The sequence below is a fragment of the Pyxicephalus adspersus genome, chromosome Z, assembly GCF_032062135.1.
Source record: "Pyxicephalus adspersus chromosome Z, UCB_Pads_2.0, whole genome shotgun sequence".
NCBI classification, from domain to species: domain Eukaryota; kingdom Metazoa; phylum Chordata; class Amphibia; order Anura; family Pyxicephalidae; genus Pyxicephalus; species Pyxicephalus adspersus.
In genome coordinates, this window is record NC_092871.1 from 72584721 (window position 1) to 72602868 (window position 18148).

At 39.2% G+C, this 18148-nt stretch overlaps 1 protein-coding gene across 1 annotated transcript in view; it reads right to left on the reverse strand.

Moving 5' to 3' along the window:
• Positions 1 to 522: 522 nt before the first annotated feature.
• Positions 523 to 18148, reverse strand: part of SCAI (suppressor of cancer cell invasion) — a 344415-nt gene continuing 326789 nt past the window's right edge. The window contains exon 17 of the mRNA XM_072429918.1: positions 523 to 2029. Within this exon, the coding sequence (XP_072286019.1) occupies positions 1883 to 2029 (147 nt within the window). The 3' untranslated portion in view covers positions 523 to 1882. The remainder of the gene's footprint in view (positions 2030 to 18148) is intronic.

Sequence of the window (18148 nt, forward strand, 5' to 3'; positions counted from 1 at the left end):
GTGTGAGGGGACATCAAAAATGATGTTTCTGAGGCAAAACCAAGGAATGCAGAAGAATTGTGGAATGTAATCCAATCATCCTGTGCTGGAATACCTGTTCACAGGTGCCAGAAGTTGGTCGACTTCATGCAACACAGACGTGCAGCAGCTCTCAGAAATGGTGGTTATACAACTAAACATTAGTTCACTGATTCAAAGGAAAGCAACATCTTGAAACTTTTTTCAGCTTACATGAATGAAGACACTGCTTTTTTAACAGCCAAATATTCACGTTTCTTAATTTTTTTGTAAAAGAATAACACAAATTTGATAAATGTTTCTTCATGTTTTGATTTGGAATGTTCAATGTTCCCAATGAATTTGCATGTATGGAAAAAAAGCTAGTATATAAGTAAATTTGATCTTAGTTCACTTTTTTTTTAAAAACAGCTATTTTTCTGTACACAACTGTATAACCATTACATACATTAGTAATTCTCTTAATAGTGGGAAAGCTAAACAAAAAAAATTACAAATTGGATAGACTGCTAGTTTACTTTTTTATTTTAGCCTTTAGTTACACTTTTCTTCTATACCAAACAGAAATTTAAATTACAGAGAGTCTCATCATCAGGGTTTTTTGAGACAGAAAATAACCCTAAAATCCTAAATCTTTCACTGACACTGAAATAATAATTTCAGATGAATTTATCTTTGAAAATTAACTTCAAGACACACATATAAATACAGGAGTATTTTTCTATTGTACATAAGAAAAACAGATAGGCAATGTCCCTGTCCCCTAAGTTGTAATGTTTAACTGGACCTATACTTGCAAAAACTAGACATTTTTTTTTATCTGCTTGGAGTTTACATTTAATTTGAATTGAACACCACATTCAATATATTATTCATTTATTCACTTTATTCTACCTCTGTTTTCACAGCATCAAAACATCTGCTATTTTTGGCAATCAAATTTTTTAATTGCTACGGGATACTGCAAATACATCAGAGTATCTTCTTCAGTTTGCCTTGCAGGAGAGATCTGCCAAGTAGTTAATAAACACTGCACATTTACTATACCTACAATAAAATATGTCAAGAAAAGGGAGTTTTGGAACAGGAGGGATCAACCACTGCTTAACTCCTCAAGTGCAGTTGCATCGCAAAATTGTGCTGTTAGGACTAGCATCAAGACAAAAGCTCTCTCAGACTACTTAGAAAGGGTATAAAGAGAACTTTCTACACAAAAATAGAATGGTGTCTCCAACTCCAGCATCTCAAGAAGGGAAAGGAGGTAAATCTCATGACCTATTGATTAAACAAATGTGGTGTCAGTTGTGTACAAAGGTGTTTTATTTAATATAACCCATTTGGGCACAATTCTTATAATACTAAACTAAAAACATACCTATCATATGGGTTCCAAAGTACCATTATTAACAAAAATCAACAGTTCAACAACAGAGTATGCAAAATTCTGCCAGATTCTTCTGCTCGTGAATGGCAAAAATTTCTCACAGTAATGTGTAAATGACCTTATTAAAGGTGCCAGAATACTTCCCTTACTTCTTAAAACAAATAGATTCTCTATGCTGCAGAGGGAAATGATGAATCTTCATTGCAGAATAGAACACCTTAAAACATGCACATGAAAGCTAAAATCATTGACCTGCAAGTGGAAATACAAGCACTAGGTGCCACACACTACTGACCATACAGGAGGGAAAGAATAAAAGAGGTAATACACACCATTCTAATAATGGTATTTTCTCTAGAACCTTGGTATTAATAATGTAAAAGGTCACATACTTTGTTCAAGATTTTTGCCTTACAAAAATGCACCTTTCAAAATAGGTGGCATCAAAGCCACAAAAGTTCAAGTAACTTGGTGTTCTGCTTAGTATTCATCCATGGTTGTCTCAAGAAATAGGTTCCTCACATCTAATATAGAAGCCAACTCCAAAATTTGTTTTTGCAGGTGAAGGTTCTCCACCAGTTCATCCCGAGGCAAAGGAGGGTACGTTTCTGGATAGTTCCTAGTTTCCTGGAAGACAACAACAGTTATAATTGCCTTTAACTATGCAATACCAATTATTATTGTAAGAATATGTAAAAAAGACACTTCAGGAATTAAATGCCTAAAGTGGAACTGTCATAAAAATAAAAAATATTACACTTACCGCAGAGACCCCCCATCCCTCCACACCTGGCCTTGTGTCGTCCTGGAATCCTCTTTTTTCCTCCAGTAAAGAAAAATTAAGAAGATAATTTTTACTTTATATAAAAGGGTTATCTACCATTTTATATAAGGTAAACATTTTAGTGATAGGTCCACTTTAAAGCAAATCTGCCGTATGCAGCTCTGATTACTTTCTCACAGTTTATTTTACCAAGCTTCTACATGTAATACAACACGCAAGGCAAGGTAAAGCAACAGAATCTTTCTTAATCTCCTGGTGGTGTGATGTGTTGTTTACTAGGTTGTATTTTTTGGATGGCTTCATAAAGCCATCCCTACTTACCAATGGTCTTTACCTGATTTAGCAATACCACTAATAAGGGCTTTGTTGTCATTTTCTGGAACTAGATTACCCGCTCTAAGATGGTAAAAGTAATTTAACAAGTGGGGATCCAGTTCCGGTCCAAAAGCTTTATAGTACATATTTCAAAAGTCATCTGGGCCAGGGGCACTATTAGCCTTCAAACTTTTAATAGCTTTTAAAATTTCTTTTACACTGATTTTTTTTTATCCAAATTTTTTGCATGATTGTTGTTCAATCTGGCTCTGGACACCTGTGGAGGGGCAGTGTATAGTTTATAATACTTATGAAAAGTTTCCAGAACCAGTTTCAGATTCTGGGACAGTCTGCCATCCCCCAATTTAGGTTTTGGCAGGGCATAAACTCTGTTTTTGGTAAAAAGTCTTTTCGAGAGTTCCTGGTTTATCACTCTAAGTGAAGAACCTATGTCTGAACAATCTCAGAGAATTTTCTGCTTTGGAAGTCAGGCACAAATTAAATTTAGTTCCAAGGGCTCCAATTTGTGGCCTTAAATCTCGGCATATTTATATTCTGATTGAAGTTGGAAGGAAACTTCATTTGAAAAACACAAAGCTACTTCTCTTTTTTTCTTGGGAATTACCGGTAGCTAAGAAAACCTGTAGGAAACGTTTATGCAGGTACTTTGGATAGGAAGTGGCAGTAAAATGTGTCTCTTTTAATGCTAATTTATCAAACTTAAGTGAGTGATAGTACTGGAAGGCCTTGACCCTCTTTACTGGGTAGTTGAGGCCCTGTTCATTAAGTGCTACAAAGGTTATTTTATGAATCATGAAGGTCATTACAACATGTCAAGAATAGGATGCCTATCCACATATTTACCCATTTTAGAATAATTAACAACCAGCAAGCATGTACAAAGGGCTTGGGTATTAAATGCAGAGGACCCTGGAACAGGAGGGGTATTGGAGGGGGTATGGTGGAAAGGGGAAAAATTACCTCCATGTAACAAAACAAGAAAAATATGACGATCAGAATTTATGATCGAAAAGGGGAGTCTGGCAATCTTTTCAAATTGGGAGGCCATGTTTACCTCCTCCATTTCTCCTAAAATGTATGTTAACATTTACAATTTTTTAACAACTATAGCCTTAAAAAAGTAACCTCTTCATCTATTGAAGCATAAAAATATTATAAACTGATGCCTCAGGCATTAAAAAATCCAAACAGAAGCAACACTTCCAGCTATAAAGACAGTGTGATTCTAATCATAAATGAAACAGTAGTATTCAGTTATCAAAAAACATAGCAATAAATAAAATAAAATTGAATTGTTATTGAATCTTGGTATAAGAAGGGCAACATATTGTGTGAATGTAGCAACAAGAGGCATAATATTAAACCAAACTAAACATGTAATTACAGCTATAAAGAATATATATGAAAGAAAAACAGGTGTCCATGGTCATACAAAATTTACTTCCTTGCAGAACATCTTCAGAAGAAATTGGTGAGTGTATTCCATGTCAATCCAGACGAATACTGGTGTGAATGGGAATCTTCAAAAACGTCTCCTCCAACTTTTAGATGAATTGGAAACCTGTGTCTAGATGGGAGATAAAGGTGCAGCAGCACCCTCACCTGGTGATTGAAGAATCAGTGGAGATGAGGTCTAATTCTGAGAGCAGCATTTTGCATTCATTAAATGTAGAAAACACATAGAACTAATTTTGAAAGTGGAAGCACAATTTAAACGGATAAGCCCAGTAAAATTCTGAGTGCCGAGAGGTTAGTAAAGATTTGAATAGGATGACCATCAATAGACAAATCTGAATGATTTCTGACCACTTTCATGAAGGCTTCATTTATTCGAAAAAATGCAGTTGCACAATAACATCTCTAGGCAATCCGTCAGATCAGAGGCTGCAATTTGCTCTGTGTATTGCATCCCGATTATCATGATCGGGCAGCAAACCTTCCATAAAGCCTTTCACAAGGGCACCTAAATCTTTGAAATATTCAAAGTATCTAAAAATTGCCCGTTCAATTTTCCAGGACTTCTATTTTGTTCTGGGCTGTTTCTACATGGTACTTTAATGAGGAGATAGCACCAGAATTTTGATAGACTCTGCGGCCTGTGTAATCTACTTTCTGTTTTATGAGTTCCAATCTGTGGCCTATGGACTGGAGATCTTGTTTTAAATCTGCTGTTATTTTATATCTGGCTTTTTCAAGCTCTCGTTCCAATAATGCAGCAAATCTGGCAATTAGATTGTTGAGAGTCCAGATGAGGACCACTGGAGCTGAAAGAGCCATCTTTTTTACTACTATGTAATATACATATAGCAGGCACTGCTGTGGCAATGGAAGTAGAAAGCTGTGCACTTCTTGAATGTAACTTTTTAGTAGCATGTGACTCCATAGCTGTCGGGGATCTGAGTCCCCCTGCTTCTCCCTTCCTGGCTGGAGAATTGGGGAGAAGTGCTCCGTATCTGCAGTGGATCAATTTTCCACTGTCTTGAGTTGGGATGCAGTGGATTGACTTTCTCCTCGTTGTTTGCTGGCTGAGGAGACCCATCTTTACAAGCCGATCCCAGGCTTTAGTGGTTCCTATGCTCAGCATCTAAGAGGTAGGGAACTGCAGGGAGATGAGAGAGAGAGACTGTGTGGCCATGGATTACTTAGAAATGCCGATTATGCTGTAGAGAAACGGAGGGGCACAGACAGGCTCAGCAACACATGTACATCAGCTGCCCGCCAGTGTGCACTCTTGTGCTCATAACTTTGATTCCAAAACCTAAACCCTTGTAACTGAACTATAGCACTATTAAGAAAAAATTACAAACTTTTAGCTAAGATTATGGTAATTCTTCACATTTCCTTTTGCTCGCACTCCTCATTAACCATCATGCAGATTGTGATAGAAACAAATATTTCTGTAGTAAAAGGCTCAGCTGCTGCCACATTACCAACTAACAGTAATCATGTGCTTGTTATCTTGAAAGCTGAGATAACTTTTGATATAATTCTCTGGTCCATTTACATGACATACTGGCATATCAAGTACTTCTTCAGTCTCATGTTGTATTTAATAAGACCCAATCTCTCCTTATTTGACAGATCTTTAATAATTCAGCTTTTTTAGGAAAATTACATTTAGAGGAACTAGACAGAGTTGTCCAGTATCCCTACTTCTGCTCATAATGTTATGGGTACCTAAATTGTCTTTACCAGTTTCAAAACAGCAGCATTTGGTGACAATGTCTTTTTTATTGACCAAACAATGACCACACAAAAGATAATCTTAGATCAACAGTTTAGATTAGAATAGTTTAAAATTCCAACCCTGATCCTCCCCCTCCCCACAGGCTCTCTCTTCCCTACCCTTTCAGCAAGATACTCCCTCCACCTAATCTCATTCCCATTCACACTACCCATTCCTACCTCCTTTCTCTGGTGGTCTATGGTATGCCAGATCTGTCCATAATAAACTAACTTCTATCCACAACTATCTCCTCTCTAAATCTCTAAACTTCCTGGCTGTCACTGAAACTTGGGTTTCCTCCTCAGACACTTCACACATACCCCTACCCTGGCAACAGAGTAGGTGGTGGCGTGGGTCTCATTCGCTCCCCTTACTGTACATACAGAGTCCTTCCTACCCCGCCCTCTCTCATTTTTACCTCTTTTGAAGTCCATTCTGTCTGTCTTTCTGCTGTTGTCTACTAAAAAAACATGCTGAAAGCGGTAACCCCTAGCCACACGGGGTAGCAAAAAACAGTAAAAAAAAAAAAAAACACTTACCTGGTCCCATCAGCGTCCTGCCTGTCAGATCCTATCCTCAGGCTGCATCCTCCTCTTCCAATCTTCAGCCGTCGAGTGAACTGACGTTCCTCGGGAGTTCCCGGTGACGTGTGAGGGAGGCGCGGTGGGAAATTCAAAACATTTTGTATTGGATTCAATACAAAATAACTGCATTGAATCCAATACAAAGAAATCAGTATATATATAATATATATGCTACTTTACAGTTATGTTATAGGTTTTAGTATTTTTATGCACCCTTGTTTTAACAGATTTTTTTTTTAAAGTTTATTATTAAATTTAATGAATATTGGACATATTTTGGGGAGTTATGCCTAAGAATTATAGGCCTACAATGTAAAATAAATTTCCATGCAAAACAATTTACCGCTTTTGGCATAAAAATACTGACATAATTAGGCCGACAAGGAGGTTAAACCAGGCTAATTATGATCCATTATTTAAGAAAATTCTATTGGATCTGTAAAGATGGGGTAGATCACCTCCCTCATGGTTTGGACGTAAAGCCACTAGAATAATATGGCTACACCTAGAATACTATATTTGTTCTGTACCTTACCGATACCAAACCAAATTATCAATCATCTACAAACATTTTTGCAGCAGTTTATATGCGGAAGGAGAAAAAGTAGATTACAAAAAGCTACCCTCTACGCACCCTGATCTCAGGGGAGCCTGGGGGGTTCCTCACCTTCAGTATTATGCCAAAGCAGCTCAACTAGTTCAACTGTTTGTATGCAACATAATGCTTCAACGTGACTTCACTGCAGCGACGGACAAACTCACTATACATCTCACCAAAGAGGTCAGAGAGCTGGGCACATGGACGGATGATCTGGAGCACCGTACCTGATATTATTGCTTCGTTTGTGAATTTGCATGAGGTTCAAGTTACCAGGACCCGCGAGGACGTAGATGCGACACGTCTTTAGCTGGAAGACGCAGAAAATAGGGCATCCAGAGGCCACCTTCGGATCCAGGGTATCCTGGAGATGGTAAATATCTACAATTCACAGTAACGGCAATACTGCAAGAGCTCGCCCCATCGATTCCAATCGACAGGCTGAAATTTGATTGAAACCATCGTGCACTTCGCCCCAAGTGACCAGGCAGGCCCCAGGATGTGATCCTCAGACTCATGTTCCTCTGCACTATGAAGACTATTTTGCAAGCAGCCCGTGCAAAATTAGATATTTCCTTCCAAGATCAGGTCTACAATGATCTTTGGCCGGCCACACTTCAGAAGCGCCACACCATGCGACCATTCTTGCTAATCTTTTTGGAGCAACATACCAGATACAGATGGGGCTTCTCCTTTACTCTACACTTCACGTACTAGAACTGCTCTTACTCCATTGCCAATCCTGTGGAGGGTCGTTACATTTTCCAGCAGCTTTGTTTGCCATTACCACGTGGATCCGCACCGGAATCCTCCTCACCTCCCCTGCAGCAGTGGGATCTGAAACTCGTGTGGTCTACTAATCTTGTGTCTTTTTTCAACCTGAACTACTATGTAACTATCTTCTCCACCAGTATGGGGGAACTCACAGGATCCAGGATGACTTATTTTTTCTTTTTTATAGGTTCTCCTCCTAAGTAATTCCTTGGTGTGATCCCTCCTTAGAGGTAAACTCTTGCTAAAAATGTTGACTACGGTTCCTAATGTCATTGACTACCAAGTTTAAACATATGTATAATGTGAATTCCTCCCCCCAGCTCTTCCCCATTAGGCAGCTCTCGATTTTCTTTTTCGGTTAGCATCACTAGATTAGTGACTTTGTTGTCTACCAATAAACCCATTGATAGATCTGATATTGGAAGCCTTGGAAGAAAACATCTAATTTTGCACAGGCTGCCTGGCCACTGGTCTTAATAGAATAATAGAAAGCCTTAGTACACTTCTGGGGTGAGTTGAAGCTATACACATTGTGTGAGAGGACCTTAAGGCCAGACATGTGTACAATAGTAGGGGCACATTAGAGGAGGCATGGGACCCTGGAGGGCACACGTGTGAGAGGACCTTAAGGCCAGATATAGGTATATTAGTAGAGTCTCCTTAGAGGCACATTGTGTGAGAGGAACAGTGTAAAAAACAATACCCAGTGTACCAGGTTCAGAAAGTAAGGAGGGGGCATGGCTTGATGATGGTGGGGTAAGCTGTGTTTTTCAGGACAACTGCCTCCAGATCTGCAAGTCCTGCTACAATACATGGTATGGATACATTAGCAGTGCACATAGAGGGATCCCTAAGGAAGGAACTAGTGGCCTTTCACCAACTTCTTGCCGCGGTGGACACTAAGGTAACCAAATTAGAAGCCTCTTCCTCACAGTTTGAAGCCAGAATTAGAGCCCTGGAGAAATCTTACTCCAACAGAAAATCTTAACATTTATTTCTCTGAAAGCAGATGATCAGGAAAACCAGGGACACTGTAATAATGTGAGGCTAAGAGGCATACTGGATACAAATGTGGCCATATTAAATATGATTCTGGACAGAGATGTGACAGAAGATATTGAGTTAGATCTAGTATATAACATTGGCTTGCGCAGAGGATCCAAAGCAGACTTCCCAAGGGATGTCTTATGCATGGTACACCACTACAATTTGAAGGAATTAATATTGAGCAAAGCATGGCTGAAAGGGACGATCGATTTTGTTCAGTTGTTTCCAGATCTGTCTAACTCTACATATGCGGTTGATCCTGCGCCCATTACTGGATATTATTTCAACACAAGGGGACACATACCGTTGGGGCCCACCCTTTTTACCTAGTGGTGACTAGAAATAACTCCACCTTTACACTCTATAACCATTCTCAACTGCCGGACATTTTTACTTTCCTGGGAGGCGGATCCTAATGATATTCCGGACTGACTGCAGACTACAGGAGAAATGGGGGGAATCCCATGGCAAAGGTTATGGGACCACCTGTGCTAGCAACTCCTAATAACGGAGTCACCAGGATCTTAAACGGCTGTTTCCAGTTGATTTGGGATATCGCCTTTTCTTGATTTTGGTTGCCGTTTTGATGTGGATACCACCTCATTTGAATACTTACCTTACGTGCTAACTAAGGTCATACTTTTGTTACTCATCGTTATCATATTTTTATGGATACCTTTTATATGTTTATGCTCAACATCTAGATGTACTAACTATCGTTGATCCTTCCTTAGGAGATGCTGCCATACTGATACTCGGCATGGGACCTGGAATTCATGTAAGACTATCACAAGATACACTGACTCTGGACACTGTATAGAATTCTAGCAATATTATCTAGCTAATAACTTGCTTTCTTACATTTTGAGCTAGATTAGACAACTAAGGGCAAGTTTTATAATCATATAGGTGTGATATGATATATGCTATGTGTAAGGGGTTTAATCACTGTCACGGGGCAACTCTTGCAGTCAAGGATAAAATGATCACTTTTGCCCATTTTGACAAAGTATAGGACGTGTGTAGCATTTTCATCCATGTAGTGTCGCTACCTTGGAGCTCACTAGCAGCAGTGGACATTTGTGAGTCACATACATGTAACCCTGCTAGAGTACGATGTTACTGGCAAGTATTATGGTCAATGGCACTATATGCATAATGCAGGGTGATTTTCTACTTTACCAGTAGAATACATAGTTGTTGGGTAACTCATGCAGTTACTTTGTAGATATTTTTGGTTGTTATAGCTTTCTTTGCTTTACATTGATGGGGCACGGAATTTAAACTGTTATGCACTTCCCTTTACATAGGAGTTTTAGATTACAACAAAGGGAGTTACTTTATTCTTACTCTCTAGTTACAGTTGAAGGATGTCGTAACATATGTTTGGGGACACTTACCTCTGATTCTGTTACAAATGATTGACCCACATAGTGTTTACAATGAATGTTATGACCAGGACTGTGGGCGTGACTCATTACCTGTGCACTTCCCAATTAGGTTACGCTACCTCGACAGGGGGTTAGTGGTCTTTTCTGTAATAGGGCTCTACTTAGAGTTAGACCCCGCCTTTATGTTCTTACCTCCTTTCTTTTTTTTTCTTCCCTCTCTACCACACATCTTCCCATCATCCCAGTCTCTTACTTATTGGGCAGAATAATATTATCTTTACCACTCACACCAATCAATATGTCGATCAGAATCACCTCCATCAATGTTAAGGGGCTAAATTCTTCCACCAAGCATTTCATAGTACTGAGAGAATTAAATAGGCTAAAGTGGGATATTGCATTTTTGCAGGAGACCTAGTTCAGGCATGACATAATACTCACATTGCAAGATAAACAATTTTAAACAGCTTATCATTGTACTTTCTCAGGACTCAAAGTCCAGGGGGTAAGTATTATCCTGAAAAAATCCCTGCTGTGGTCTACAGTAAGTACGGATCCAGAGGGTAGGTACCTTATTGTTCAAGGTACCATAGATTTAAAAATATTCACATCTGTTGATATATACTTACCAAATACAAATCAGCTGTCTGTACTGAAACACATACTAGATACGGCAGGGGCGCTTTGCTCCTGCAAAATCATCGTTGGAGGAGATTTTACCATGACATTGAACCCGAATCAGGATGTACTACTCAAAAGTACATAAAACTTATTCATGGATTGATTATTTCCTTGTGGGCCACCACATCATCCTGTTTATAATATACTCTCAGTTAATATCAATTTAATTTACTGATCATGTGCCGGTGACCTTAACAGTGGCTGCAACATCCACAAACACTAAGTGTGCCTACTGGGGACTCAATGAGACACCACTTGAAGACTTACAAGTCACTCACAAAATAGAGACAGATTTGAAAGAATTTTTTTACCTCAATACTGGCTCCACTGCTAATCCTTTCCATGTTTGGGAAACACACAAGTGCTCTGTACATGGTCTCTTCATAGGGGAAGGTAGTGGACTAAAAAACTTAAACAACAGCATTTGAATGCTTTGCTTGCAGAACTACACCTACTTGAAATACAACATAAAAAACATCATTCTCCTGACACTAAATCAAAACCAAACTAATTCTATGTTTCAGGCCAAGGCTCAAACCCAAATGTATGCTTTTTTATGAGCATGCCAATCACTGTGGTAAGCCACTAGCCAGGGCTATTTGTACAAAAACAGCATCCATGTACATACCAAATATTAGGTCTAATATGGAGGTTCTAGACAAACCAATTACAGTTCTGGAACTAAAAAAGGCGGTTTCCTGTGCTGCGTCTGATAAGGAACCTGGGTCGGATGGCCTGACAATCCAATACTATAGGAAATACCTACATGTTATAGGCTATCATTTAGTAGACACCTATAATGCCATACCTCACGGCCATCTACACACAAGACACACACTTGCAGCCCATATCACTGTCCTACTCAAACCGGATAAGGACCCACAGTCCTTCTCAAGATTTAGAACCATTTTGTTATTGAATTGCGATCTAAAACATTTTGCAAGCATAACAGCTCAGAGACTAACACCAATTTTTTCCGACTTAATTCATCCTGATCAATGTGGTTTCTTGCCTTTTAGAGAAGCGCGGGATAACACTACCCATACTTTGAATGTCATTGATTATGTACATTCCCATAAAAATCACTTTATGCTCCTCTACACGGATGTGGAGAAGGCGTTTGATCGAGTCGACTGGTCTTACCTGCAAGTAAATGGTGAGCTGTCCAGATCATTTCCTATTATTATCAGAATGAGACAGTTGCCCATTATCACCTTTGCTGTTTATAATTTCATTGGAACCCATGCTTACATGTGTCAGGGCTAATGTGAATATCAAGGGAGTTTAAATAGGCAACATAGAACACAAAACTGCAGCCTACGCTGGTGATTTGCTGTTTTATATATCATCTCCAGTTACAACACTCCCAAATCTATTGTTAGAACTTCAGAGCTGCCTAATTATAAGATAAATATGCAGAAGCTGGAGGCTCTCAACATCACCTTGCCAAAGGCTGTTCAATGTGCTTTAACCCCTAATTTTCCATTTAATTGGGCAACCTCATCTCCTAAATATTTAGGGACATATACCTTCCAATTTAATGCAGGTAGTGGAGCCTAACTTCATTCCCCTGCTCAATACAATTTGAAAAGGCCTTATTAAATGGCAACAAATGACATTTACATTGTTCGGGAGATGTAATATTTTAAAAATGAACATCATGCCATGATTGTTGTATTTTCTGCAGTCACTCCCAGTGAGAATTCCTATGTCAGTTTTGATGAAGTTTGGGTCAGAGTTCCTCCAGTTTGTTTGGTACCCTGGTACTCCACAGATAAGCGTAAAAACATTCTGGTTCCCCAAGAAAGATGGGCTCTTGGCCTTCCCTGATCCACTTTTGTACCATCGGGCAGTGCATTTAGCCCGCCTAATAGACTGGTGCACCAATAAGAAAATGAAACTCTGGGTGCAAATGGAGGACAAAGTTTTTCTAATTCTTATAGACACTTTGGCTTGGGCACCAACATCCTGTACAAACACGATGCTAAAGCATCCCTTGATAGGATGTTGGAGATCGTATTAAAGAACTTCACATCACAGAATTTCTCTATCCCTCCCCATTATTACCAGTCCTAGAACACCAAGCCTTTCCCTCTGGGCAAACAGACCCAGTTTTTACACTATGGCAAGCCAAAGGGTTATACAGAGCTGTGCACTTTCTGGCGGATGGTCAATGGGTCCCTATCACATGATTACAAATGGAAAAGGAATTACTCACACTGAACAACAATGATACAACTGACATAGAGGAACAAAAAGATAAGTACTAAACTTTGGTCATAAGGCAGCAATTAGCAATAAACATCAGGAAATAAATTATAAGCAAGTATGGCAGATATTACTTGCAAAATATTTCTGGTAGAGGTGAACTAGGGCTTTTTCATGTGTCCAACTTGACTAAGAAAGGTTACAAACACCCGCTGCTGTGCCATTTACTTAATGCAGCAAAGGAATGTATACCGGCATGTTGGAAGCAGGACAGCTGTTACTGCTAAACTGCCTTTAGCACCTCCTACCCCTACCCATCCCCCCTCTTCTTTTCGCTGGTGGAAAAGATGTTGCTTAGGTTTGCTTTCTCTTGCAATTATTAGTTGACCACACCGGTTTCAGATCCCTCGGCTGCAGGGGAGGTGAGGAGGATTCCAGTGCGGATCCACGTGGTAATGGCAAATGAAGCTGCTGGAAAATTACACGAGCCTCCATAAGACTGGCAATGGAGTAAGAGCGGTTCTCATACATGAAGTGTAGAGTTGCCATCTGCACAGGCTTATAGTACTGGTCTTATAGTATTAGAAAGCCTTAGTACGCTTCTGGCTCCCGAAGATTCTGTTTTATTTTTGGACCGTTCCGGTGGCAGTTCCAGCCCAAGTACTTTGCACTCTACAACGTAAGGTCAACCCTTTTTTTGGCATCAAGTGAAACCCAGGGTCCCCCAGCAGACCTTATACACACATAGACATTCAGCGGGGCTGGGCGTTCCCCCGTGTTGGTTTCTCTAAAGGCCTTTAACTGCGGCTTTTTTCCAGTGGAGGCCCTTTTGTGGGTTGATCCATTGCAATGCTCCAAATCCCTCCATCTATGAGAATATGAATCCATACACATTTGGGTGTTGGAAGGGTCTAAAGGTGGTTTACTATCTAGGTGGTTTACTAGGTCTTTTGGGGGTGAGAACATGGAAAAGATGCATTCGGCATATGAAATTCCCCCTAGGGGATACTGGGGGTACCTACAACTACACCACTGGATAGCCCCAACTGTTCAGGTGCGGTGCCCTCTGACTCTTCCCTCTTTGAAAGAGTCTGTCTCCATGATTCACTAGCCCCAGGTCTCATTTCCTTTCTATATTGTTGTTTCATTGCTCTCCCTTCTCCCAGGTCTCAGCCTTATGTGAACAGACGGGAGGTCAATCTTGGGTGCTCTCGGCCTGAGGAGGATTGGGAGGATATATGGAATATGGTGTCTTCATGCTACATTGATCTATGCGCTCAAGAATCTGCATACAAGGTCCTACTTCGCTGGTATCTGACACTTTCCTGCATGGCTCATATTGATCCTGGTTCATTGGGCCGATGCTTTTGTAGATGTGATAGAGCTGGAGGCATGTACCACATCTGGTGGACTTGTCTGAAGCTTACTAGCTTCTGGGACTCAGTACATACCTTGCTAAGAACATTGTTAAATCAGACAGTAATTCCTGACCCCTAGTACATTCTCCTGCACTTTCCTGACCTGAAGCTTCCTCGGCCCTCCAGGAAACTGCCAGCCTTTGTGAATTTAGCGGCACAACAGACGATCACCAGAGCTTAGAGAACTGACCGTGTGGCCAACAGGGAGGTTGAATTCAGGCTAGATAACTTCATGGTTAATGAAGATCTAACTAGTGTTCTGATGGACACGCATGACAAATTTCTGGAGGTTTGGGAACCCTTGATTACCCTTTGGCACCTAGATCTCCACAACTCCATGGCTGTCCAGCTGTGACGCCGGACCCATGGCAGTTTTTCTATTAAAGAAACTTTACAGTCTTCAGGCACAGACACTCACCTATCCCATCCTACTCCTGCTTTTGTCTTCCCTGTCACTCTCTCTCCTCCCCCTCTCATTATGATACACTTATGTATCTGCAGACCCCTCTTGACCCCTCCCTGCTTCCCCTACTAATTGCCAAGGCTGGCAGTATGCCACTTCAGAATGCCATCTTACTCACACACCTGTGTTTTTGCCACCATAATTGGAGCCTTTTGTGGGATGCTAATGGTTGTTGGATGCTAATGATGCTAGTTATTGCAGCTTTTTTATGTCATTGTGACCTCAACTTCTTGCTAAAATGTGATGTATATGTTTGTTCTTTGTTGACTGTACTTAATTTTTGGCTTACTGTTCCATGAAAGTAAATTCTTGTGCTTATTGAGCACCTACAGACAATAATACAAACATTTTCCCATTGGGAGTCTAATATGTTTGTTTTAAATAGCTTTTTGTATTGAAAGAAATGTAAAAGGGTTTTTTGGCAAGTAAGGCTGTATATAGTTTACTGTCATTGTAGTAAAGAGTTACAAGTAGACAATCAAAAATATGTAATTCTAGGATTCCTCTGGGGTAGTAGCAGGAGGGTACTAGTTATATTATCATCACAAAATAACAGTTGTTAAAGCAGTAAACACATATGTAAAAGTAACTGAAAAATACATATTGTCACTACAAGCACCTTAATAGTTGTAACATTAAATAATTTTGTACATAATGAAAGAAAAATTTTGCCTAGTAACTACAAAATAACAGTTGTTAAAGCAGTACATAATACAGTGAAGATATCTCCAAGTAACGAGGCAATATCTTCATTACATTATGTACAAAATGCAATGTTACAACTATGCTTGTAATAACAATATGTATTTTTCAGTTATTTTAGTTATTTTGAGTTTTGAGGAAGCCTAGAGTAGGTGAAAAGCATCAGGTAACATCCGGTCCCACGTATGTGAACTATGATTATAAACTAAAAACATGCTGGACTACGTGGGGTACCTATTGGACTATTGGACCCCTACTTCATGTGTAGAAAAGTACTAGTTGCTTGAATGTCCAAGGTTATATGACTGCATGAACATTGTTTTGTTTACTAGTATCAGTTTACTACAAAGACAGTAAACTATGTACACCTTCTTATGTCAAAAAAACCTTCTTTGTGTCTAACTTTTTCATTTGTTGCAATAGTATATTGGGTTTGGAAACACCAATTATACCTATCTATGGGAAACACTCCCTGTTCCTACTTTCAAGCCTTATTTTAGCTTTTTGTATTGTTTGAGGATCTGATGATGCCTGTCTCTTGGAAAAAAATGTTACAAATATAAAAAAAATTGTTATATTTATAAAACAGTTATGAATTACAAATTCTTTTGTAATGGGCTCTTTCCCTGTTTAAATACCTGGGACAAGATATTCATGGAAACATGTCTCAAACAAAGTAAAGTTATTTTCAATTTGGTTGCTCCTTTAATGGGATATTAAATTATAGAATAAGAAATAAATTTGATCTTCCAAAATATGCATTTTTGTTTTATCTACTGATGCCTAAACATTCTTTTCCACACTACTTTTTACAACACTAACCACATTTAAAAGAAATCTGCTTACAAAAATTGCAAAAGGTTTAATACATTCAAAATCTTGGTGAAAATTACTAGGGATGAGGGAGCGAGATTTAAAAATTCGATCTCGTGGCCAATCAGGCCGTTCTCGCTTACCGAACATGTAAGCGAGAACAGCCTGTGTAAATTAAAAAATCAAATTGTTTGGGACCTGCAAGAGCAATTAGGGGAGCAGAGCTGACAGCTCCACTCCCCTGATTGCTCTTGCAGCCCTGTAGAATATGTGTTCTTGGATAGAGATTCTCTATCCAAGAACACAGGAGTACTGTGACTGTGCTCATCATGAATAAATGCAGCCGTGGGAATAACCCTGTGATAATTCCCAGGACTGCATTCATTGATGAGCACAGCCGTGGTACTCACACTGACAGGAGGAGTACGGCGGCTGTATTCCCAAATGCGGCTGTGGGAATCTTCCTGTGTGCGAACCCCGGGCACTAGAGGTCAAATGAGGGCTTGCAGGAATCCTCCTGTAATGATTTCTTTGATCTTCCGATGGGTCAGCGAAATCGGTTCGCCGAAATTTCGTGGACCCATCAGAAGTTCAAGGAAATTTTTGTGAGAATGTCAGAGACATTCTCGCTTATCCCTAGAAGTTACAATATGTTCTTTTTACAATACTCATACAAAAAATTGACAGAAGGTAGAAACATGGCAAACAAAATAATCTCTACCCTCCAAATGTTTAATTAGTACACCAAGCAAACACCAACACAAAATATATTCTCACTGGTGTCACACATACCATCTATTACTACATACCATCTATTACTCAGCCAGTGATAGATAGTGAGATGAAAACAATCTTTAGGTTTTTTACAAAATACTGTATACTGTTTTTGCCATTTAAATAAACCAAAATGGGAAGGCGTTTATGGGGGTGGGTATTTAACACTGAATACCAATTACTGACCACCACCGCTTTAAAAAAAAACAGCAAAAACATTATATACACACTTAGTTGTGATGCCTAAAAATCTCATAGCACTTACCAAATGTTTACTATGTAAAACATCTGGATATCTGTCTATATAATATAATGTCAAAATTATTACAGAATAAACTGTCCCATAGAGAAGAGTACCAGCCATATGACTCAATTAATACCATTGGCAAAAAGTTCTTTTTCAGTTTGATTAAATACCAGGTGGTATCTTTAATTATATTTAAATGTTTCATATGCATACAGAACACATTTAGGCACAGGTTCATGCTGAAAAAGAAAGGTGTGGTATGTGTAGGCGACTATACTGAAAGCTATATAACTATTGAAAGCAATATAAACAAATTGCACTTAATCTTTAGAGAAAACAGGTTTGGACTTGTCACTTTGTTAATGACATATCCACCCTACAAATACACACATCATGCCTACATAAACATAAGAGCTAGTAAGACTGAAAGAAGATTTAAGTGAAGCAGCAGGATGTTGGCTGTAGGTAAATGGTCTGGTTTAACATAAGAAAAATTAAACAAGTTCTGCATGGTTTCTATGAGAAGTAAGAAGAAGAGCTGTTGCAGTAGCAAACTTCATTCATGCTACTAAAAGGGTTCACTTAACAATAGATAGCAAAAGTTAGATCTGTAGTCCAAACCTTAGTTTCTTTTAAAGAGATCGTAGGTTAGGCCCTAAAAAAGGGCTTGGTTGTGGTTTTAACACTCACAGGTCTAAAG